At 40.5% G+C, this 25,974-nt stretch overlaps 1 protein-coding gene across 4 annotated transcripts in view; it reads right to left on the minus strand.

Moving 5' to 3' along the window:
- The window catches only part of ARMC10 (armadillo repeat containing 10), a 123,625-nt gene that overhangs the window by 88,369 nt on the left and 9,282 nt on the right, over window positions 1-25,974 (minus strand). For all 4 annotated transcript variants that reach the window (XM_070369663.1, XM_070369664.1, XM_070369665.1 and 1 more), the window contains exons 2-3: window positions 4,671-4,819; window positions 2,008-2,142 (exon numbers count right to left, since the gene is read on the minus strand). In XM_070369663.1, the coding sequence (XP_070225764.1) occupies window positions 2,008-2,142; window positions 4,671-4,819 (284 nt within the window). The remainder of the gene's footprint in view (window positions 1-2,007; window positions 2,143-4,670; window positions 4,820-25,974) is intronic.

Raw genomic sequence — 25,974 nt, forward strand, 5'->3', positions numbered from 1 at the left:
TTTAATCTGGTTTCAAAATCCAAATGATATTTACAAATCAATCTGTCCTGGGTTACAATTTCATTATGCATCCATCCTTTTAAAAATATGGCACTTCCTTAGCTTATTATAAATCATATATTTTCATAGGATGCTCCTGTCTTTCCAAGCAATTCCTAAAATGTGCTGAGGGTTTACATCCTTATTGGCTCTGAATCTTTTCTTCACTTCAGTTCTGGCAACAAGATTACCAAACAGGCCACCTCAGTTATTCCTGGAGTTTGCTTACCTCACCTTGCTCCTTTCTCTTCCTCAACTCCAGCTGTAGAAACCTTGGACGGTTTTATGAGCCAGCTCGGGCCCTACCTTTTACAGAAACTTCTGAATGAAAACTCTCCTTTCTGTGTATTCAACAATATTTTACTTGTATTTTTCCTTAAAGTATTTCATCATGTTCTGCCTTGAATTACAAATCTTTTTGGACATGCTGTATCTCTTTCTAGCTTTCTTACAAGAGTTAATCATGTTCATTTCTAAACTCTGCAACACAGAGCACGAGCTCAATAAAAGTTGAATTAACGTTATTTCCTAACTTATTGTGTCTTTCTGCTGATACTATCTGACTTTGGCCCGGTTCCTTTTTCACACTTGGATTAAACTGAACGTCAAATTCAAAAGTCCACTGCACTTCTTACTGGCTGGTTCCGGTGCCTTCCTCCTCTTATTGTGCATAAAAAATGAGCAGAAGACCTGAAGAGACATTTTCCCAAAGACATACAAATGGTCATAGGTTTACGAAAAGATGGTCAACATCATTAATCATTAGGGAAATGCAAATCAAAACCACAGTGAAATCTCACCTCACACTTACTGGAATGGTTATTATCAAAAAGTCAAGAAGTAACAAGTATCGGCAAGAAGAGAAAAAGGAATCCTTGTGTACTGCTGGTGGTTAGTGCGGCCACTATGGAAACCAGTATGGATAATCTTCAAAAAATTAAGAATAGAACTGTCATATGGTCCAGCATCCCACTTTTGGGCATGGATCCAGAGGAAACAAAATCACTCTCTCAAAGCAGTATCTGTGCCACCATGTTCATTGCAGCACGAGTCACAATAGCCAAGACACAGAAATAACCTAAATGTCAACTTACGGACAAATGGATAAGGAAATGTAATCTATATATACAATGGAATACTGTTCACTATAAAAAAAGAAGGAAATTCTGCTATTTGTGAAAAATGGATGGACTGAGGGCATTATGCTAAGTGAAATAAGTCAGAGAAGACAAAAATCTTATATGTGGAATATGAAAAAGTCAAACTCCTAGAAACAGAGAGTAGCATGTTCAGGTGAAGGAAATGGGGAGATTCTGATCCAAGTATATAAACTTAAAAGTTATAAAATGAATACGTTCTGGGGTCCAACGTATAGCAAGATAACTATACTTCACAATACTATATTGGATACTTGCATGCTAAGAGTAGATCTCCAATGTTCTCACCACACGCGCACGCACAGGTAATTATGAGCTACTGCTATAGTGCATGCATGCTAAGTTGCTTCGGTCATGTCCAGCTCTTGTGACTCTATGGGCCACAGACCACCAGGTTCCTCTGTCAATGCGCTTCTCCAGGAAAGAATACTGAAGCGGGTTGCCGTGCCATCCTCCAGGGGATCTTTCCAACCTAGGGACTGAACCCGCATTTGTTATGTCTAGCTGCACTGGCAGGCAGGCTGTTCACCGCCAGCACCACCTGCAAGCCCAACGCTATGCAGTAGTGGTAATCATTTTGCAATATATACATGTATCAAATCATGTTTTATACCTTAAACTTATACAATATTTATGTTGATTATATCTCAATAAAGCCAGAAATAATAAATCTGGCTTTATAATAATAAATACAATAATAAATTCTTGGCTAAAAGCTATAAAGTATGGTCTACTAAAATTTCATTACTTACCTTTTTTTCCTCTCTCATTTATTAGAAAACCTTACCTTTTGTAGTTTAAGGTAACTTACCTTTATCTTGATTTGATTTTCAACATTCACACTCAGGTTATTCAGTGCATTTAAAGCTTTTTCTTTAATACTCTGATTGGGATTGTTAATTTTGCTTCCAACGATTGGAATACCACCCAATTCACGAATAACGATCTAGGAGGAAAAAACAGAACCATGACTTCAATATGCAACCTCCCCTTTATTACATTCTTTGCATCTACAAATACAAATAAAAATTAATGACTCTTCAGAAATAATGTTCCCATATACAACCTCTAATTCCTATTTTTTAAAAAAGTTTACTACCCATAACTCTACAGCTTAAGAAAGTAACTGAAAATAAATTATTAATATATGTAATATTTAAACTATAGCATGGAGATATACAATGAAGATTTGTAGAGCTACTACAGTGATCTCAAAGTAATTTACAAACAAAATAATTTTACTTTGAAATAAGTTATCTCTCTCTTACAGAGCAATTTGGAAATGCATTAAGATTTAGAACAAAACCAGTGTTTTGCTGAAATGAATACTTTGGAATACTAATCCCTCAAGATGTAAACAGATGTTCCGTTTTTACAAAGGAGATTTGGGACTTCGCTGGTGGTACAGTGGTTAAGAGACCACCTGCCAATGCGGGGGACACAGGTTCAGTCCCTGGTCGGGAAGATTCACATGCCATGGAGCAACTACAGCCGCATGCCACAACTCCTGGGCCCACACGCTGCAACTCCTGACATCCGCGCGCCTAGAGCCTGTGCTCCTCAACAAGAGGAGCCACTGCAATGAAAAGCCCGTGTTCACAGCAAATAGAGAAAACCCGCGTGCAGCAACGAAGACCAAGTGCAACCAAAAGTCTCATTTAAAAAAGTAGGTTTCATAGATAAGTAAGTTTGAGAAACTCTGGTTATAACAAGAGTAAACATGTCTCTTCACTGTGATGCAATCCTATGGTCATGTGATTGGAATCTCCAAGAGCAGAGTATTGTATGTTGTACTTTTATAAAGTTTATCCAAAAAGAAGATCGTTTTTCAATTGTGGGAGTTGAGGAACTTATTAACATCCTGAAGAATTGAAGTTCCACAAAGTTTGGAAACGATGCCCAAATTTTCAAAGGAAAAATAAGCTGGGGATTTCTCACAGCCAACTGCAACACTAAATATTATGTGCCTTCATCTCAACATTGAAAGAGGCATAATGCTTCATTTCCTACAAGAAAAATAAGCTGAAAATGACTCCTGTCAGGTCAAAACATGCTGTTCTATCAAGAAAAGAGATACAGAAGCTTTCCCTCTGCAATTTCAGGTTCTTCCTAAGGACCTGTGGTTACTAGGAGACAGTCTTAAAAAAAAAACACAAAACTGTACCATAAAAGCAGATGAAAGCACCGTATCTGATGACAAGGGACAGCAACTCCTATTACCCAACAAAGTACGTGTTCACCAGTGGCTTCTCACCCACTCTGACTACAGTTTGTTTCAAAGGAATATAAAACTATGGCATCAGAAATACCCTCGATATAGGCATGCTAATAAGGTAGTCACCGTCTGTTATTTTTGTCTGCCTGGCAGCCCTCTTTCTACGGGGAGAGACACAGCACCTCCTCTGTCCCATACAGTTCCTGTGGGACTGCTGGTCACCTGTGTTCACACCCTCCCTGCTGTTTCTGCCTGCATGTGAGCCAGGACCCGCTAATCATGGCCCAGGCCAGCCCAACAATCGAGCCAAAGGGTTGGCACTTGATACTGGCAGAGTAACTCCACCTTTTAGATCATGAGGCTCAAACAAGAAAGCTTGAGAGGCCAGTGGCTTTCATTCCATCCCTGTGAAGAAAACCTCTTTGTGGCCAGAGAGACAAAAATCATTACACAAAAAGAAGTCGGGGCAAGCAGTCAAAAGACAGTGAGAGAGAGAGAGAGGTCTGATAATGCTTTCTGTAACCTTGATCTCTAGTCACACTTGTGTCTCAAACCAAAGCTATCCTTGGACATCCAAGTTAACCGAGCTCAGTATTTTCCCTTTTCATTTTAAAATAACCTAAGTTGAGGTCTGTCACTTATAACGGAGATGTACATAATACACACATATTCCTTATATCTCCCTATAAATCTCTAGAGCTAACCTTGACATGGTGGATAAAGATGGACTGACATGAAGTATAAATTCAAAATTTTGCATTCATGCCAAGGTTAACACAGGGCATTAGCTGAAAATAATGACAAAAACTGTTTTACTCTTTCTCCACGGGAGGTTGGGGGGAAGTAGAAGCCATTTACATTTACACTGGTCCGTGGCTGTCAGAGTGTGGTCCAGGGAGCACCTGCTTCAGAACCATCCTTGTCAGCCCTTGTACAATGTAAAGCACGTACTTAAATGCCAGATGCTTCTGTTGCTCTACTGCAACCCTGCTGAGTTGTGAATAATTAAAAAGGCCATGCAATACTACTAAGTGCTGATTAGATACACTTATTACAAACATGATGCTGGTGACCAACCTCACAGATATACTAGGCTATGCTTTTCAGAAGTAAACAAACATTATTCTGTAGATATCCATAACCACACTATTTATAGATGAAAAACTTGAGGCTCTGGGAGGTTACGTAACTTATCAGAGTCACAATTACTGCCGGTGTGTGAGAATGGGAGGAGCGTGTTTAGAGACTAGGGTACTCACTTGGTTGGCCGAAAAGGCTGCATTGTTACCCAGAGTGACCAAAGCTCGTTCGATAATGCCAGGATCCTCAGTCGATTCAAGCAGGTAAAGGAGTTTCTGAACTTGTTCAGCATTTAGGGTGTCATCATATGATCCACTGGTTAAGTCTTCTACATAAGAATAAAGTTATTTAAAGTTCATTTAAAATCAATATAAGACTTAAAAGACAAATCCTGAATCATATCCTGATGCCAAGCACCGTTTTGAGCACTTTATATACCTTAACTCATTTAATCGTCAAGTGATCTCTCAGAAGAAGATACTATTATGATTCTCAATTTACAGATGGAATACTAAGCCTTATAGGTATTAAGAAATTAGCCCATGGTCTTGGTACTTCTCTTTTCTTTTAGTAAGGCACTGCATGCCAATAGCATTTTCTGTTTCTTCTTTCTAAAAATCAGGTACGCCCATCCAGTGGAGCACTTTCCACAGGCATAGCTTCATTAAGAAACAGAATTTGCATTTGGGAGACCTGCTCCGATCAGAGGCCAGAGGAAAAGCTATGCGAGGGACCCGATCATGCTGCCCGTGAGGTGATTTTGTTCAGTTTCTGTGAGCAAGGGTGACGACTGTGATGCTAGAAGAACAGTCCAACTGGGGGTGATGACAGAAGCTGTTGTTCTAAGGAAAAGGGCGAGCAGTTAAATGCTGGATCTGCTCAGGAAGTTTTGAAGTTTAAAGCTTGCACCTTTTAAAAAATTCTCTTTACAGAAATCTCCACAGGAAAACAGAAACCATTTGTATAATGCAGTCACTGTGTTATAAACATAGAACATGATTCTTTCCAAATTAAGCTACGAATACAGGCCAGACAGCACAAGTGTCCACAATATACTGCCCTCCGTGGAGTTGGGGCGGGGTGTAGCAATTTACAATAGGTGCTGCTGTATGATACCATAGCTGTGCTCATCTATATGCTGATGACTCCTCAATCCTAACCCCCAAGTTAGAACTCTATTTCCAGAGCTTAAATTATATAAATCAACTTACTAACTGGCACTTCAATTTAGGTACCTTAAAGACACCTCAAACTAACTGTACTCTATCCTGAATACATTGCCCTCCCACACAAATCTACTAGGCTTCAAAATCTCTACCTCACTGAATGAGACCACTATCTAGCCGGTTTCCCAAACCAAGGGCATCTTTGCTTTATACTTCTCTCTCACCACCCATGATAATTCATCAAATCCTAAAAAATAAAATGTGTCTCAAATTATTAAATTTATCATCTTTGGATACTGGGATTACAAATGACTTATTTTCTACCCCGTTCTCATGAATTCTTTCTTGTTTTTTCTTTTTCTTTAATTTTTTTTTTTACAATAAACACATATTATTATATTAAAATAGAATATATTGCTTAAAGAGGAATCACAGACAAATATGAAGTAAATGTACAAGCTTAGATTATGAGAACCAAAAGGTGATCTGATGTCCTGAAGAAGCCAAATAAGAAATCAACTATTAGGAAAATCTAAAAGCCAAAGAGGGAGCAGATTCTCACTCCCATGTCTTATAATCAGAACCTCTGGACCATGCTTTTACTCCTGAACCCACTACCCACCTCATCTACACCTTATACAATTATTTCACCCAAACAAGATTTGAAAATGTAAGTGAAAGAATGATAAAAACACAGACTGTCATATGGAAAGACTTTTGGGGGTTCATCCAAAAGTGTTTTTACACACAAGAAAACTGAGATCAGGATCATTTAAGGATTTGCCTAACATCACACAGGAGTTAGTAGCAGAGACCAGAGAGACGAAAACACAAAGCTGCAGGCAACCCTAACCTCTTTTGGGTCTCAGTTTCCTCATATGTAAAATAAGGCTGGTCAAACACTACAATGATTCCAAAAGTCCCCATGCAGCCCTGAAGTTGTGTGATTTTATACATATACACAAGGCATAGAAAGGATACATTTAACTCATTCATACCTCCAAACTATTTCAAAGTCTACAACTTCCTCATACATTTTCCCACAAACCATTAAAAAGTTTTATAGGTATATAAATTACTAATGAATAGCCAAATAAAATTTTATAGAGAAAAGGGTAATTTTCTCTTGAAAGAAGGAGGTGTAATGTGGTAGTTAAAAGTAAGCCAAGGTTAAGTCTAGTTCAAATTCCAGCTAAGCTATTTACCAGCCGAGAGACATAAGCTCTCCAAGCCTCAGTTTCTTCATCTATTCCAAGGGAGTTAAGAGTGCAAAGAGGAGGAAGACAACAGAATGGGAAAGACTGGCGATCTCTTCCAAAAAAATTGGAGTTATCAAGGGAACATTTCATACAAGGATGGGCACGATAAAGAAGGGAAACAGTAAGGACCTAACAGAAGCAGAAGAGATTAAGAAGAGGTGGCAAGAATACACAGAAGAACTGTACAAAAAAGCTCTTAATGACCTGGATAACCACGATGGTGTGGTCACTCACCTAGAGCCAGACATCCTGGAGTGTGAAGGGAAGTGGAACTTAGGAAGCATTATTACAAATCAAGCTAGTGGAGGTGATGAAATTCCAGCTGAGCTATTTCAAATCCTACAAGATGATGCTGTTAAAATGCTGCACTCAATATGCCAGCAAATTTGGAAAACTCAGCAGTGGCCACAGGACTGGAAAAGGTTAGTTTTCATTCCAATTCCAAAGAAGGGCAGTATCAAAGAATGTTCAGACTACCAGACAACTATACTTATTTTGCATGCTAGTAAGCTTATGTTCAAAATCCTTCAAGCCAGGCTTCAGCAGTACATGAACTGAGAACTTCCAGATGTACTCATTTCTAAAGCTGGGTTTAGAAAAGGCAGAAGAACGAGAGATCAAATTGCAAACATTCACTGGATCATAAAGAAAACATGAGAATTCAAAAAAAAAAAATCTAACTTTTGCTTCATTGACTACGATAAAGCCTTTGGCTGTGTAGGATCACAACTGTGAAAAATTCTTAAAGAGATGGGAATACCAGACCACCTAACTGTCTCCTGAGAAACCTGTATTCAGGTCAAGAAGCAACAGTTAGAACCTTATATGGAACAATGGGCTGGTTCCAAATTGAGAAAGGAGTACAAAAAGGCTGTATACTGTCACCCTGTTTATTTAACTTCTATGCAGAGTACATCATGTGAAATGCCAGGCTGGATGAATCACAAACTGGAATTATAATTGTCTGGAGAAATATCAACAACCTCAAATACACAGATGATACCACACTAACAGCAGAAAGCAATGAGGAACTAGAGAGTCTCTTGATGAGGGTGAAAGAGGAGAGTGAAAAAGCTGGCTTAAAACTCAACATTCAAAAAACTAAGATCATGGCATCCAGTCCCATCACTTCATGGCAAATAGAAAAGGAAAAAGTAGAAGCAGTGACAGATTTTATTTTTTGGGCTCCAAAATCACTGCAGATGGTGACTGCAGCCATGAAATTAAAAAGATGCTTGCTTCTTGGAAGGAAAGCTATAATAAACTTAGATAGCATATTAAAAAACAAAGAAATCACTTTGTCTACAAAGGTCTGTCTAGTCAAAGCTATGGTTTTTCCAGTAGTCATGTACAGATATGAGTGTTGGACCATAAAGAAGGCTGAGTGCCAAAGAAATGGTGCTTTTAAATTGTGGTGCTGCAGGAGACTCCTGAGAGTCTCTTGGACTGCAAGAAGATCAAACCAGTTAATCCTAAAGGAAATCAACCCTGAATATTCATTGGAAGGATTGATGCTGAAGCTCCAATACTTTGGCCATCTGATGCAAAGAGTCGACTCATTAGAAAAGACCCTGATGCTGGGAAAGATTGAAAGCAAAAGAAGAGGGTGGCAGAGGATGAGATGGTTAAACAGCAACACCGACAAAATGGACATGAATCTGAGCAAACTCTGTGAGATGGTGAACCACAGAGTCCTGCAGGCCATGCAGTTGCAAAGAGTCAGACGTGACTTAGTGACTGAATAACAACAGTTATTCAGAGCATTTTATGTCTCTTGATACATATCCAAGAGTGGAACTGCTGGATCATACGGTAGTCTCATTTTTAGTTTTATGAGGAAGTTCCATGCTGTTTTTGACAGTGGCTGCACCAATCTACACTCTCACTAACGGCGTATGATGATTCCCTTTTCTCACATCTTCACCAGCATGTTATTTATGGCCTTTTTGATGACAGCCATTCTGACAGGTGTGAGATGATATATCATTGTGGTTTTAATTGGCATCTAATAATTAGCAATGTAGAGTATCTTTTCATATGCCTGCTGCCCAATTAAGTGGGAGATGGGCTCAAATCAAGAAAATTATAAATGAAAAAGAAGTTAAAACTGATATCACAGAAATACAAAGGATCATAAGAGACTACTACAAGTTACTACATGCCAATAAAACGGACAACCTCTTGGAAAGGTACCATGTCCCGAGACTCAGAAAATACGAACAGACCAATCACAAGTACTGAAATTGCAACTGTGATTAAAAAGCTCCCAAGAAACAAAAGTCCAGGACCAGATGGCTTCATAAGCAAATTCTACCAAGTGGGATTTATCCTAGGGATGCAACATTCCCAACATACACAAATCAATCAATGTGATACACCACTTCAACAAACTAATAAAGAACATTATGACCATCTCAATAGATGCAGAAGAAGCTTTTGACAAAATTCAATACCTGTTTGTGATTAAAAAAAAAAAAAAAAAAAAACTCTCTAGAAAGGGGGCAGAGAGAGAAACTCCCCCACACATATATATTTAGGATGGGCTCACTTATGTCTGACTCTGCAACCCCATGGACTACAGCCCACCCAGCTCCTCTGTCCATGGAATTTTCCAGGCAAGAATACTGGAGTGGGTTGCCATTTCCTACTCCAGGGGATCTTCCCGACCTAGGGATCGAACCTGCGTCTCTTCTGTCTCCGGCATTGGCAGGTGGGTTCTTTACCACTGTACCACCTGGGAAGCCCAGCATAATAAAGGCCACATGTGACAAATTCACAGTAAACATCATTCTCAATGGTGAAAACCAAAGGCACTTCCTTTAAGGTCAGGAACCACACAAAGATATCCACTCTCATCACTATTATTCAAATGACTTATAAAGGCATATCCATGGGCAATCAGAGAAGAAAAAGAAAGAAAAGGAATCCAAAGAGGAAGAGAAGAAGTAAAATTCACTGTTTGCCGATGACATGATACTATACTTTGGAATTCCTAAAGACGTTACCAGAAAACTACTAAAGCTCATCAATGAATTTGGTTAAGTTTCAGGATACAAAATTAAAAAACGGAAATGTGTCACATTTCTATACACTAGCAAAGAAAGATCAGAACAACAAATTAAGGGAAAAATGCCATTTGCCTTCATATCACAAAGAATAAAATACCAAGAAACAAACCTACCTGAGGAGATAAAAGACCTGTACTTTGAAAAGTATAAGACTGAAAAAAGATACTGAAGATGACACAAACAGATGGAAAGATAAACCAGGTTCCTGGGTTGGACGAATCAGTATCATTAAAATGACTATACTAAGCCAAGCAATCTACCAATTAAATCCAACACCTATCAAACTACCAATGGCATTTTTCACAGAATTAGAACAAAATTTTTTTTACAATTTGTATGGAAACACAGAAGACCCTAAATAGTCAAACTAATCTTGAGAAAGAAAAAAATGGAGCTGGAGGCATCCAGTTTCTTGACTTCAGACTATACTACAATGCTAGAGTCATCAAAACCATGTTACTGGCACAAAAGCAGAAATACAGATCAATGGAACAGGATAAAACTCCAGTGATAAACCCACGCACTGATGTGCTGTGTTTTGCTTAGTTGCTCAGTCATGTCTGACTCTTTGCAACTCCATGGACTGTAGCCCGGCAGACTCCTCAGTCCATGGGGATTCTCCAGGCAAGAATACTGGAGTGGGATGCCATGCCCTCCTCCAGGGGATCGTTCCAACCCAGGGATCGAACCCAGGTCTCCCACATTGCAGGCAGATTCTTTACCGTCTGAGCCACCAGGGAAGCCCCATGCACCAATGGTCAACTACAAAAGGGGGGCAACAATGTACAATAGAGAGAAAACACTGTCTCTTTGACATGGGGTGCTGGGCGAACTGGACAGCAACATGTTAAAGGATGAAATCAGAACACTCCCTAACACCATGCACAAAAATAAACTCAAAATCTAAATGTAAGTCCAGATACTATAAAACCTAAGAGGAAAATCTAGGTAGAATTCTCTCTGATACCTATTGCAGCAATATTATTTTTGAATCACCTCCTAGAGTAATGAAAGTAAAAACAAAAATAAAACCATCAAGAAAACAAAAAGACAACCCACAGAATAGGAGAAAATACTTGAAAACTAAGCAACTGACAAGGGGTTAGTCTCCAAAATATACAAACAGCTCATGCAGCTCAGTATTTAAAAAAAGAAAAAACCTAACCAAAAAAATGGGTGGAGGATCTAAATAGACATTTCTCCAAAGATATACAGATGGCTGAAAAGCACATAAAAAGATACTCAACATCACTAATTATTAGAGAAATACAAATCAAAACTACGTGGAAGTGTCACCTCACTCTTGTCAGAATGGCCATCATCAAAAAATCTACAAACAAAAATGCTGCAGAGCGTTTGGAGAAAAGGGCCTCGTCCTATACACTGTTGGTGGGAATGCAAATCGGTACAACCACTGTGGAGAACAGAATGGAGGTTCCTTAAAAAACTAAAAATACTGCTACCATATGATCTAGCAAGCCCACTCCTGGGTATATATCTGCAGAAAGTAATTCAAAAAGGTATGTGTACCCCACTGTTCACTGCAGCACTATTTACAATAGCCAAGACATGGAAGTAACCAAAATGCCCATCCACAAAGGAATAGAAAAAGATGTGGTACATACATACAATGGAATATTACTTAGCTATCAAAGAGAATGAAATAATGCCATTTGCACTAACATTTCTTTGGATGACCTAGAGATGATCATTCTGAAACCGTGTACAAGCCCGTGTCCTCAGTCTTTTGAAGTAAAATGCTTACTCAACAGTTAATGATTGGGAAATGGGAAGAAGAAACAAAGAACAGCTGTTGGGCTAAGGAACTGCTAACAATTAAGACTATAATCCTGCCACATAACAGAATCACCAAACTCCCAGTTCCTTGAAAGATACAGATAAAGGCCTAACACACATTCCCACTGTTTTTACAGAAAGCGGATGGAGACTGCTGACCACAAGAACACACACCCTAGACTGTGTTCTTGGCAGAGCCAGGAAAAAAAAAAAAAAAAAATCAAACTTATGGTTACCAAAGGGGAAAGGCAGGGAGAAGGGATAAATTAGGAGACTGGAATTAACACACTACTATATATAAAATAGATGCTCAACAACGATCTACTGTGTAGCATAGGGAACTCAATATTTTGTAATAACCTAGATAGGAAAAGAATCTGAAAAAGAAGGGATATATGTATGACGGAATCACTTTGCTGTACACCTGAAACTAACACATACTGTGAATCAACTATACTCCAACATAAAAAAAATAAATTAAAAAACATCTTATAAAGCTGATTTGGTGGTGCTGAACTCAGCTTTTGCTTGTTTCTAAAATTTTCATTCTTTCCATCAAATCTGAGCAACAGCCTTGCCAAGTAGGTTTTTCCTTTTCATGACTTTATATATATTGTCCCACTTCCCTCTGGTATGCAGAGTTTGTGCTGAAAAGTTAGCTGATAAACATACTCGAATTTGCTTGCATGGAACTTGATGCTTTTCCCTTGGAGCTTTTAATATTCTCTCTTTATCTTACTTTTTGCTATTTTAATTACAATGTGTCTTGGTGTGATCCTCTTTCAGTTCAGTTCATCACTCAGTTGTGTCCAACTCTGCAGCCCCATGGACTGCAGCACACCAGGCCTCCCTGTCCATCACCAACTCCCAGAGTTTACCCAAACTCATGTCCATTGAGTCGGTGATGCCATCCAAGCATCTCATCCTCTGTTGTCCCCTTCTCCTCCTGCCCCCCAATCTTTTCCAGCATCAGGGTCTTTACAAATAAGTCAGTTCTTCACATCAGGTGGCTAAAGTACTGGAGTTTCAGCTTCAACATCAGTCCTTCCAATGGACACCCAGGACTGATCTCCTTTGGGTGATCCTGTTAAGAAGTCTCTCTGCTTCCCGGACTTGGACGTCTGTTTCCTTTCCCACGTTAGGAGGGATTTCAACTATTATGTCTTCAAATATGTTCTTTGCCCCTTTCTCTTTTTCTCCTTCCAGGACACCATGATTGAGGGGTGCCCAACCTTGGGGATCTAATGCCTGATGATCTCAGGTGAAGCTGATGCAATAACAGAAATAAAGTGCACAATAAGTGTAATGTGCCTGGATTATCCCCAAACCACCAACTGCCCATATTCATGAAAAACTGTCTTCTATGAAACTGGTCCCTGGTGCCAAAAAGTTTGGGGACTGCTGCCATAATGTGAATATTAGTATGCTTAATGTTGTCCCAGAGGTCTCTCAAACTACTTTTTTTTTCCCCTGTTCAGCTTCAATAATTGCCACTATATTGTCTTCCAGCTCACTATTCTACTGTTTTTTTGTAGTATATTTTTAAAATCAGTTATTGTCTTTTTCAGCTCTGTTTGGGTCTTCTTTACATCTTCTAATTTGCTAAACTTCTCACTGTACTCATCCATTCTTCTCCCGAGTTCTTTAATCATCTTTATCATTATTTCAGACACTTTATTGGGCAGACTGCCTATTTCCACTTCATTTAGTCCTTCTGGGATTTTATCTTGTTTCTTCTTTGGAATATGTTCCTTTGTCACATTTTTCCCTGATTCATTGTCTTTATTTGTATTTATCTGGTATGCTGGTTACGTTTTTGACCTTGGAGAAACCGTCTTATGTAGGAGACACCCTATGGGTTCCAACAGCATACTCCTTCTGGTCACCAGAGTTATAATCCCTAGGGGTGCTCCCTCCATGGCGGGGCATGGGTTCTTCCGTTGTGGAGGGCTGACTACTCTGTGGTCTGGCAGGTGCGGCGGACCCTTCGTCCAGTTGGTTGCCAGGGCCGTAAGATAGCTGGCTGCAAAACTCTGGGAGTCCCAGGCCTAGTGCTGACTCACTGGTGGGAAGAGCTTGGTTCTGGGATCAGTGACCACAGGGCTGGGGTTCCCAGATCTAATGCTGGTATTCTGGTGGGTGGAGTTATTTCTGGAGTGGCTGCCTAAGAAGTCCAAAGTATCTGGCAGCTGGTGGGTGGAGTTCAGGCCCCAAGCTACCGCTGGCTCACTTATGAGTGGATGCAGGGTCTTGGGGTTCCCAAAGTTGGTGTCAGCCCACTGGTGGGTGTCTGCTTGAATTTATAATAAAAATCACATTTTACTTTTTCAGTAAAGAAATATAAGCCTTAAAAGTCTAAAAAGTTTATAGGATGGTGATGATCAAATATCCAGCATTTCAACTGATTAGTTTTTGAATTGCTATTATATCGGTGAGGCAGTCAGGTATGTATGTCCCAGTTCTCCACTTAGCTTTATACTAATAAGACAGTGAAAGAATTTTAGGTTCAGTAGTTCACCATCTCTTCAAGTAAACTGAGGAGACATTACAATTCTCAAAGAAAAGTGACTACCAAACAATAACATTATAGTAAGACAAATTTCAAGATAATTGTCACCATACAGAATCATTCCAATCAGGAACATAATATGTTTTTTCCCTTTATAGACTCTATGTCCTTCATAAAAATTATCTTCGTATAGGCTTCTTGCTAGATGTATTCCTAGTTTTTAAGGATTTTATAGCTATCATAAAATCTTTTCAATTATATTTTGAATTAGTTACTGCTTATATACAAAAAGCTATAGGGTATATTTATCTTGCATTCACATTACTTTATTCAACTCTTCTTGTTTCTAAAGTTATTCAGCTTATTCTCTTAGGTTTTTCCAAATAAATCATTATGTCATTTACTAATTATATTTTTGCCTCCTTTCTAATATTCATTCAGTTTTTCCTTTCTCACCAAGCTGCCAAAGACTCCAGGACAATGCTGAATAACAGCTGTGATATCAGCTACCCTTCTCCTGTTCTTTTTGTTTGTTTATTTTTGGCCATGCCATGTAGCATGTGGGATCTCAAAGCTCCCTGACCAGGGATCAAACCTGTGCCCCCTACAGTGAAGTGTGGAGCCTTAACCACTGGACCACCAGTAAAGTCCCATACTTCTCTTGTTCTTGAATTTAATAAGGATGCTAGCAGTGTTTCACCATGAAATAGAATGTTTGCTTTTGGTTTTTGATGGATGTTCCTCAACAACTTAAGAATATTTCCTTCTATTTATTCCTAACTTGCTGTTTTTATTAGAAATAATGATATTCAAATGTCTCTCTCTCTTTTTATTTCTTCTTGGCTATGCCACATAGCTTGTAGGATCTTAGTTCCCTGACCAGGGATTGAATCCAGGCCCTAGGCAGTGAGAGTACAGAGCTGTAACCAATGGACCACCAGGGAATTCCCTTTCTAATGCAACTTAAAAAAAAATTGAAGTATAGCTGATTTACAAGGTTGTATCAAATGGCTTTCTAATTATGAGGTCATTATGTGCTCTTGCTTTTAATCTATTTATGCAAAAAATTACATCAATCTATTTCCCAATTTGGATCCTCCCTTTACGTCAATTTGGTCTCAGAAGGAATATTATTACCTTAATCATGTAATAGGTTTAATTTGTTAGTATTTTATTTAGTATCTGTATATCTTTATTCACAATTGAAACAGATTTACAGTCTTTTCATGCTATTCTTGTCAGGTTGGGGATCAGGTTGTTGAATGAATTGGGACTATTTCCATCTCTTTCAAGCTCTCAGTGTTAACAGAACAGGAATTACATTTTTCTTAAAGTTTAAGACAAAACAAAAGACCACTTGGTTCTTGTTCAAGATAGTCACATAGAAGAGCTTGAACTCACCTCCTATGTGGACACACCAAATCTTTAGCTACATACGAAACAACTGCCTGTGAACAAAATCTTGAAACTAAGCGATTCCCATACACTGGGAAATGGGTAGGAAAGGCCACCATCAACCCCACGCCTGGTTCAGGGACACACAACTGGGAAGGAACTGACAACTCCCAGCTTCCCCCTGAAGAGCAAGGGGTTTAGGGTCCCCATCTTGTGTTCCAACTTTTAAGACTTCCGCCTGAGAGATGGGTCCCCCAAAACATCTAGCTTTGAAAGTTAACAGGGCTTGCATTCACAACACTCACAAGGCTGTAGTGAATTCAGAGAGAGTAACCTAAAGGGTTTCCACAGAATCATCATGGCTGACCCCCAAGGACACAGTACAGGCAAAAGACTGAAACCAACATTTTCAATGAAAGAAACCAAGAGCAAGGCTCTCTGGAGACGGGGAGAACAGACAGGTGCCATCTTTGCATTCTCTCCCTGTCTTGCTGTAGGTCATTGCTATTTCCCAGAAAGGAGTTTGTGTATGCCTCTGGTTTGGGGCTGCCACCCAAGGGACACCCCTTGATCACCTGGCTCTGGTGGTCAGTGGGGCTTATGTTCACAGATTCAATAAGACAGTAGCAAACAAGGAAACGGTACTTAGCTGGCTGCCATTCCACAGCTTAGTAAAGAAGATACAGACAGAAACACCCATCTCCCAGACTCCCCCCAAAAGAAGTACATTTGCATACTTTAAAAGTTGCTACCTTAGGGTCTGGCTTCCAATCAATCTTCATTTGGGGGTTTACTGAGAATCTCTTCTTGGGACACTGACAGCTCTTGGCACATCATCAAATACTAGGAGCTAATAAAAATAAAGCAGGTTGTTTGGACAATCACAAGTTTTGAGAAACAGCTAAGAGCTGGGGCAAGATTGAACAATAAGGTTCACCTACACAAGACCTTCAAAATGGGAAAGGTGGTTGTTTCAATCTAATACATAGAAACCAACAGAGAATCAAGCCAAATGAAGAAACAGATGAATATCTTCCAGAGGAAAGAACAAACTAAAACATCAGAAAAAATCTTAACAAAATGCAGGTAAGTAATTGACCTGATAGAGAGTTCAAAGTAATGGTCATAAAGATACATACCAAACTTGGGAGAATGAATGAACACAACAAGAACTTCCACAGAGGGAAAGGAAATATAAAAAAGGACTAAATAAGAGTTTACTTATGGCTGATTCACAATGTTGTATGGCAGAAACCAACACAACATTGAAAAATAATTATCCTCCAATTTAAAATAAAGTTTTAAAGAAGCCACAGAGCTGAAGAATACAATAAATGAAGTGAAAAAGAAGCTAGAGGGGTTCAACAGCACACTAGATGAAGTAAAAAAAGGATCCTGGAAATCTAAATGCAGTGAAACTCATCCAATCTGAACAGAAAAATGAAAAAAGAATAAAGAAGAAGTGAAGATTTGCAGCCAAAGATGGAGAAGCTCTATACAGTCAGCAAAAACAAGACCAGGAGCTGACTGTGGCTCAGACCATGAACTCCTTATTGCCAAATTCAGACTTAAATTGAAGAAAGTAGGGAAAACCACTAGACCATTCAGGTATGACCTAAATCAAATCCCTTATGATTATACAGTGGAAGTGAGAAATAGATTTAAGGGCCTAGATCTGATAGATACAGTGCCCGATGAACTATGGAATAAGGTTCGTGACATTGTACAGGAGACAGGGATCAAGACCATCCCCATACAAAAGAAATGCAAAAAAGCAAAATGGCTGTCTGGGGAGGCCTTACAAATAGCTGTGAAAAGAAGAGAAGCGAAAAGCAAAGGAGAAAAGGAAAGATATAAACATCTGAATGCAGAGTTCCAAAGAACAGCAAGAAGAGATAAGAAAGCCTTCTTCAGCGATCAATGCAAAGAATTAGAGGAAAACAACAGAATGGGAAAGACTAGGGATCTCTTCAAGAAAATCAGAGATACCAAGGGAATATTTCATGCAAAGATGGGCTCGATAAAGGACAGAAATGGTATGGACCTAACAGAAGCAGAAGATATTAAGAAGAGATGGCAAGAATACACAGAAGAACTGTACAAAAAAGATCTTCACAACCCAGATAATCACCATGGTGTGATCACTGACCTAGAGCCAGACATCCTGGAATGTGAAGTCAAGTGGGCCTTAGAAAGCATCACTATGAACAAAGCTAGTGGAGGTGATGGAATTCCAGTTGAGCTATTCCAAATCCTGAAAGATGATGCTGTGAAAGTGCTGCACTCAATATACCAGCAAATTTGGAAAACTCAGCAGTGGCCACAGGACTGGAAAAGGTCCGTTTTCATTCCAATCCCAAAGAAAGGTAATGCCAAAGAATGCTCAAACTACCACACATTGCACTCATCTCACATGCTAGTCAAGTAATGCGCAAAATTCTCCAAGCCAGGCTTCAGCAATATGTGAACCGTGAACTTCCTGATGTTCAAGCTGTTTTTAGAAAAAGCAGAGGAACCAGAGATCAAATTGCCAACATCCGCTGGATCATGGAAAAAGCAAGAGAGTTCCAGAAAAACATCTATTTCTGCTTTATTGACTATGCCAAAGCCTTTGACTGTGTGGATCACAATAAACTGTAGAAAATTCTGCAAGAGATGGGAATACCAGACCACCTGATCTGCCTCTTGAGAAATTTGTATGCAAGTCAGGAAGCAACAGTTAGAACTGGACATGGAACAACAGACTGGTTCCAAATAGGAAAAGGAGTATGTCAAGGCTGTATATTATCACCCTGTTTATTTAACTTCTATGCAGAGTACATCATGAGAAATGCTGGACTGGAAGAAACACAAGCTGGAATCAAGATTGCTGGGAGAAATATCAATAACCTCAGACATGCAGATGACACCACCCTTACGGCAGAAAGTGAAGAGGAACTCAAAAGCCTCTTGATGAAAGTGAAAGTGGAGAGTGAAAAAGTTGGCTTAAAGCTCAACATTCAGAAAACGAAGATCATGGCATCTGGTCCCATCACTTCATGGGAAATAGATGGGGAAACAGTGTCAGACTTTATTTTTCTGGGCTCCAAAATCACTGTAGATGGTGACTGCAGCCATGAAATTAAAAGATGCTTACTCCTTGAAAGGAAAGTTATGACCAACCTAGATAGCATATTCAAAAGCAGAGACATTACTTTGCCAACAAAGGTTCGTCTAGTCAAGGCTATGGTTTTTCCTGTGGTCATGTATGGATGTGAGAGTTGGACTGTGAAGAAGGCTGAGCACAGAAGAATTGATGCTTGTGAACTGTGGTGTTGGAGAAGACTCTTGAGAGTCCCTTGGACTGCAAGGAGATCCAACCAATCCATTCTGAAGGAGATCAGCCCTGGGATTTCTTTGGAAGGAATGATGCTAAAGCTGAAACTCCAGTACTTTGGCCACCTCATGCGAAGAGTTGACTCATTGGAAGAGACTCTGATGCTGGGAGGGATCGGGGGCAGGAGGAGAAGGGGACGACAGAGGATGAGATGGCTGGATGGCATCACTGACTCGATGGACGTGAGTCTGAGTGAACTCCGGGAGTTGGTGAGGGACAGGAAGGCCTGACGTGCTGCGATTCATGGGGTCGTGAAGAGTTGGACACGACTGAGCGACTGATCTGATCTGATCTGATCTGAAGATAACATCAAGTGGATCAACATTTACTTTACAGGGATCCCAAAGGGGAGAAAGAGGCAGAATATTTATTTGAAGAAATAATGGGTAAAAACTTCCCTAACCCGGGGAAGGAAAACCAGATCCATAAAGCAGAGAGTTACAAACAGGAAGAACACGAGAGAACCACAAGACACATTATAATTAAAACACAAAAATTAAGAGGTGGGGGATAATTTTAAAAGCAGTAAGAGAAAAACAACTTGTTACATCCAAGGAAAACCCCCACTAGAATATCAGCAGACTTTTCAGCAGAAACCTTGCAGGCCAGAAGGGAGGAGCGTCACATATTCAAAATGCTTAAAGAACTGTCAACTAAGAATACTGTATCCAGTAAAGCTGCCCTGCATAAAGGACAGTTAAAGGATTTTCCAGACAAGCAAACACTGAAGGAATTCAGCACCACTACACTGGCCTTTCCTGTGTGCTTAGTCACTAAGCCCTGTCCAACTCTTTGGGGCAGCCTGCCAGGCTCTTCTGTCCACGGGATTCTCCAGGCAAGAATATTAGAGTGGACAGCCATTCCCTTCTCCAGGGGATCTTCCCAACCCAGGAATTTCAAACCAAGGTCTCTGTATTGCAGGCAAATTCTTTACCTTCTGAGCCACCAGGGAAGTCTTTGTTAAGGGATACACAAAATAAAGAGATGCAAACTGTGGCATCAAAAACACAAAAGCATGTGTGTTGCAGGTGGGGAGAGTAACAATGCAGAGCTTTAGAATGTATACATCAAACTGAGTTGTTATCAATTTACAAAAGACTGCTATAACCACTACATGTGAAAGTCGCTCAGTAAGTCATGAGGTTGACTCTTTGCAACCTCATGGACTATACAGTCCATGGACTTCTCCAGGCAAGAATACGGGAGTAGGAGCCTCTCTCTTCTCCAGGGGATCTTTCCAACTCAGAAATTGAATCCAGGTTTCCAGCACTGCAGATGGATTCTTTACCAGCTAAGTCACAAGGGAAGCCCAAGAATACTGGAGTGGGTAGCTTTCCCCTTCTCCAGTGGATCTTCCTGACCCAGGAATCAAATCGGGGTTTCCTGCATTGCAGGTGGATTCTTTACCAACTGAGCATCAGGGAAGCCCCAAAACTACCACAGGAAACTATCAAATCATAAAGGAAAACGGCTGCCTGGGGAGGCCTTACAAATAGCTGTGAAAAGAAGAGAAGCGAAAAGCAAAGGAGAAAAGGAAAGATATTCCCATTTGAAGGCAGAGTTCCAAAGAATAGCAAGGAGAGATAAGAAAGCCTTTCTCAGCGATCAATGCAAAGAAACAGAGGAAAATAACAGAATGGGAAAGACTAGAGATCTCTTCAAGAAAATTAGAGATACCAAGGGAACATTTCATGCAAAGATGGGCTCGATAAAGGACAGAAATGGTATGGACCTAACAGAAGAAGAGGTGGCAAGAATATACAGAAGAACTGTACAAAAAAGATCTTCACGACCCAGATAATCACCATGGTGTGATCACTGACCTACAGCCAGACATCCTGGAATGTGAAGTGAAGTGGGCCTTAGAAAGCATCACTACGAACAAAGCTAGTGGAGGTGATAGAATTCCAGTTGAGCTATTTCAAATCCTGAAAGATGATGCTGTGAAAGTGCTGCATTCAATATGCCAGCAAATTTGGAAAACTCAGCAGTGGCCTCAAAGCTGGAAAAGGTCCGTTTTCATTCCAATCCCAAAGAAAGGCAATGCCAAAGAATGCTCAAACTACCACACACTGCACTCATCTCACACGCTAGTAAAGTAATGCACAAAATTCTCCAAGCCAGGCTTCAACAGTACGTGAACCGTGAACTTCCAGATGTTCAAGCTGTTTTTAGAAAAAGCAGAGGAACCAGAGATCAAATTGCCAACATCCGCTGGATCATGGAAAAAGCAAGAGAGTTCCAGAAAAACATCTATTTCTGCTTTATTGACTATGCCAAAGCCTTTGACTGTGTGGATCACAATAAACTGTGGAAAATTCTGAAAGAGATGGGAACACCAGACCACGTGATCTGCCTCTTGAGAAACCTATATGCAGGTCAGGAAGCAACAGTTAGAACTGGACATGGAACAACAGACTGGTTCCAAATAGGAAAAGGAGTACGTCAAGGCTGTATATTATCACCCTGTTTATTTAACTTATATGCAGAGTACATCATGAGAAACGCTGGGCTGGAGGAAGCACAAGCTGGAATCAAGATTGCTGGGAGAAATATCAATAACCTCAGATATGCAGATGACACCACCCTTATGGCAGAAAGTGAAGAGGAACTAAAAAGCCTCTTGATGAAAAGTGAAGAGGAGAGTGAAAAAGTTGGCTTAAGCTCAACATTCAGAAAACGAAGATCATGGCATCTGATCCCATCACTTCATGAGAAATAGATGGGAAACAGTGGAAATAGTGTCAGACTTTATTTTTTGGGCTCCAAAATCACTGCAGATGGTGACTGCAGCCATGAAATTAAAAGAAGCTTACTCCTTGGAAGGAAAGTTATAACCAACCTAGATAGTATATTCAAAAGCAGAGATATTACTTTGCCAACAAAGGTCTGTCTAGTCAAGGCTATGGTTTTTCCAGTGGTCATGTATGGATGTGAGAGTTGGACTGTGTAGAAAGCTGAGTGCCAAAGAATTGATGCTTTTGAACTGTGGTGTTGGAGAAGACTCTTGAGAGTCCCTTGGACAGCAAGGAGATCCAACCAGTCCATCCTAAAGGAGACCAGTCCTGGGTGTTCATTGGAAGGACTGATGCTGAGGCTGAAACTCTAATACTTTGGCTACCTCATGCGAAGAGTTGACTCATTGGAAAAGACCCTGATGCTGGGAGGGATTGGGGGCAGGAGGAGAAGGGGACAACAGAGGATGAGATGGCTGGATGGCATCACCGACTCGATGCACACAAGTTTGGGTGAACTCCGGGAGTTGGTGAGGGACAGGGAGGCCTGGCATGCTGCGATTCATGGGGTCGCAGAGTCGGACACGTTGAGCGACTGAACTGAAAGGAAAATAACAAAAGAAGAAGAAAGGAACAAAGGAATTACCTCCTTTTGGGTTTTTATAGAAACTCCTTTACATTAGCACAATTGATTAAACTGTTGGATACTGATGACAGATTCAACCTCCAGCCCCTCTCACCAGCCCAGAGGTCAGGGGAAAGTGGGACTGAACGTTCCAAGCTTCTAATCATGAAGTTGGCTCCACTAGCAATCGGCCCCCAACCTTCAATGCTTTCCAAAAGTCACCTCGTCAACATTAAAAAATCACGTTTTCCTCTCACATCACTTAGGAAATTCCAAGGGTTTTATTAGGAACTCTGTGCCAGAGACAGATATAAAGACCAAATATTTTGTTGTCATTTAGTCGCTAAGTTGTGTCTGACTCCTTTGCAATCCCATGGACTGTAGTCCACCAGCTCTCTCCATGGGATTTCCCAGGCAAGAATACTGGAGTGGGCTGCCACTTCCCTCTCCAGGGAATCTTACTGATCAAGAGGTTGAACCTGCATCTTCTGCTTGACAGGCAGATTCCTTACCACAGAGCCACCTGGGAAGCCCAAAGACCAAACACACATTTCTAATTATAAATCACAATATTACAGAAACTGTATGTTGTATACAAGAGATTCACTTCAGTTTTAAAGATTCAAAGACTAGACTGAAGTGAAGGTATGAAAAAGATATTCCATGCAAACAGAAATAATAAAATAGCAGGGGCAGACATACTTATCAGACAAAACGGATTTAAGACAAATTCTATAATAAGACATAAAGAAGGTCATCATATTATGATAAAGGATTTGAACCAATGACAGCATATAACATATGTAAATGTTTATATACCCAACACAGGAGCAATAAATTAACAAATCTGAAGTGAGAAATAGGTGGCAATACAGTAACAGTAGTGGAATCAAAACCCTACTTTCGTCAATGGACAGGCCATCAAGACAGAAAATCAATGAGGAAACACTGGACACATTATACCAAATGAACTTAATATTTACAGAACATTCCATTCAAAAGCAGCAGAATACAAACTCTTCTCAATCACATGTGGAACATTCTCCAGGACAGTTTACATGTTAGGCTACAAAACAAGTCTTAATAAATTTAAGAAGACTGAAACAGTACTAAGAATTTTTTTTATGACCACAACCAGAGAAAAGATGGTGGAGTAAAAGGACGTGTGCCCATCTTCTCCTGTGAGAACACCAAAAGAACAACTAGCTGTTGAACAACCACTGACAGGATACTGGAATTCACCAAAAAAAACCCCAAATATCCCGTGTCCTAGGACAAAGGTGAAGCTGCAATGAGAAGGTAGGAGGGATGTAATCATGTCAAAATCAAATCCCATACTGCAGGTTGCTGCTGCTACTGCTAAGTCGCTTCAGTCGTGTCCGACCCTGTGCGACCCCATAGATGGCAGCCCACCAGGCTCCCCCGTCCCTGGGATTCTCCAGGCAAGAACACTGGAGTAGGGTGCCATTGCCTTCTCCAATACTGCAGGTAGGCGACCCCCAAACTGGAGAATAATACCAAAGAAGTTTTCGCACTGCTGTGAAGGTTCTAGGTCTCACATCAGGCTTGCTACCTGGGATCCAGCAAAGGGAATCCCCAGGGAAACTGACTTCGAAGGATAGCGGGATTTGATTATAGAACTTCCACAGGACTGGGGCAAAGAGAGACTCTTGCAGGGCACAAACAAAATCTCGTGCATGCCAGAAAGAAGTGGTGACCCCACAAGAGACTGTGTCAGACCTGCCTGTGAGTGTCTGAGGGTCTCCTGCAGAGGCGTGGCTCAGAAGTGGCCTCAGTTGGAAGTAGCCTCCGCCAGGGATAGGGTCACTGGTGGCAGCAGTCCACGGAGGTGCGTGTCGGCATAAGTCCTTTTGGAAGGTTGCTAGTCAGCCCTACTGTAGAGACTGTAGACTCCAGGCCTGGGTTGCCTCAGGACAAACAACTAACTGGGAGGAAGCACAGCCATATCCATCAGCAGAAAATTGAAATAAAGATTTACTGGGCATGGCCCTACCCAAGAGAGCAAGAGCCAGTTCTCCCCACGGCTGGTCCCTGCCTCAGGAAGCCTGCACAAGCCTCTTATCCTTAGCCATCAGAGGGCAGACAGAAGAAGCAAGAACTATAATCGAACACAGTCTTCAGAATGAAAACTACAATCACAGAAAGCTAACCAAAATGATTACACTGATCATAGGCTTGTGTAACTCAATGACGCTAGGAGCCATGCCATGCAGGGCCACCCAAGACAGACGGGTCACAGTGGAGAGTTCTCACAAAATGTGGTTCACTGGAGAAGGGAATGGCAAACCACTTCAGTATTCTTGCCTCAAGAATCCCATGAACAGCATGAAAAGTCAAAAAGATCCCACAGTGGAAGACCGAGCCCCCCACATCTGTGGGTGTCCAATATGCTACTGGGAAAGAAAGAAGAAATAGCTCCAGAAAGAATGCAGAGGCTGGGCCAAAGCAGAAACAATGCTCAGCTGTGGATGTGTCTGGTGGTGAAAGTAAAGTCTGAGCTGTAAAGAACAATATTGCATAGGAACCTGGAATGTTAGGTCTATAAATCAAGGTAAATTGGATGTTGTCAAGCAGAAGGTGGCAAGAGTAAACATCAACATGTTAGGAATCAATGAACTAAAATGCACAGGGATGGGCAAATTTAATTCCGATGACTATTATATCTACTACTGTGGGCAAGAATCCCTTCCCTCATGGTCAACAAGAGTTCAAAATGCAGTACTTGGGTGCAATACCAAAAAAGACAGAATGATCCCTGTTTGTTTCAAAGGCAAACCATTCAACAGCACAGTACCCAAATCTATGCCGCAATCACTAATGCTGAAGAAGTTCATGTCAAGGTTCTATGAAGACCTACAAGACTTTCTAGAACTAACACCAAAAAAAGATGTCCTTTCATCATAGGGGATTGGAATGCAAAAGTAGGAAGTCAAAAGATGCCTGGGGTAACAGGCAAGTTTGACCTTGGGAAAACAAAATGAAGCAGGGCAAAGGCTAACAGAGCTTTGCCAAGAGGACACACTGGTCATAACATACACCCTCTTCCAACAACACAAGAGATGACTCTACACGTGGACATAACCAGATGGTCAACACCGAAATCAGACTGATTATATTCTTTGCAGCCGAATATGGAGAAGCTCAGAAAATCAGCTTCTTATTGTAAAATTCAAGCTTAAATTAAAGAAAGTAGAGAAAACCATTAGACCATTCAAGTATGACCTACATCATATTCCTCATGATTATTTAGTGGAGGTGATGAATAGATGCAAGGGATTATATCTGGTAGACAGAGTGCCTGAAGAACTATGGACAGAGGTTAGTAACACTACAGGAGGTGGTGACCAAACCATTCCCAAGAAAAAGAAATGCAAGAAGGCAAAGTGGGTGTCTGAGAAAACCTTACAAATAGCTGAGAAAACAAGAGAAAGGCAGAGGAGAAAGGAAAAGATATATCCAACTGAATAGAGTTCCAGAGAATAGCAAGGAGAGTTACAAAAGCCTTCTTAAGAGAATAATACAAAGAGAGGAA

The sequence above is a fragment of the Bos mutus genome, chromosome 4 (genome assembly GCF_027580195.1).
Source record: "Bos mutus isolate GX-2022 chromosome 4, NWIPB_WYAK_1.1, whole genome shotgun sequence".
Lineage (NCBI taxonomy): Eukaryota > Metazoa > Chordata > Mammalia > Artiodactyla > Bovidae > Bos > Bos mutus.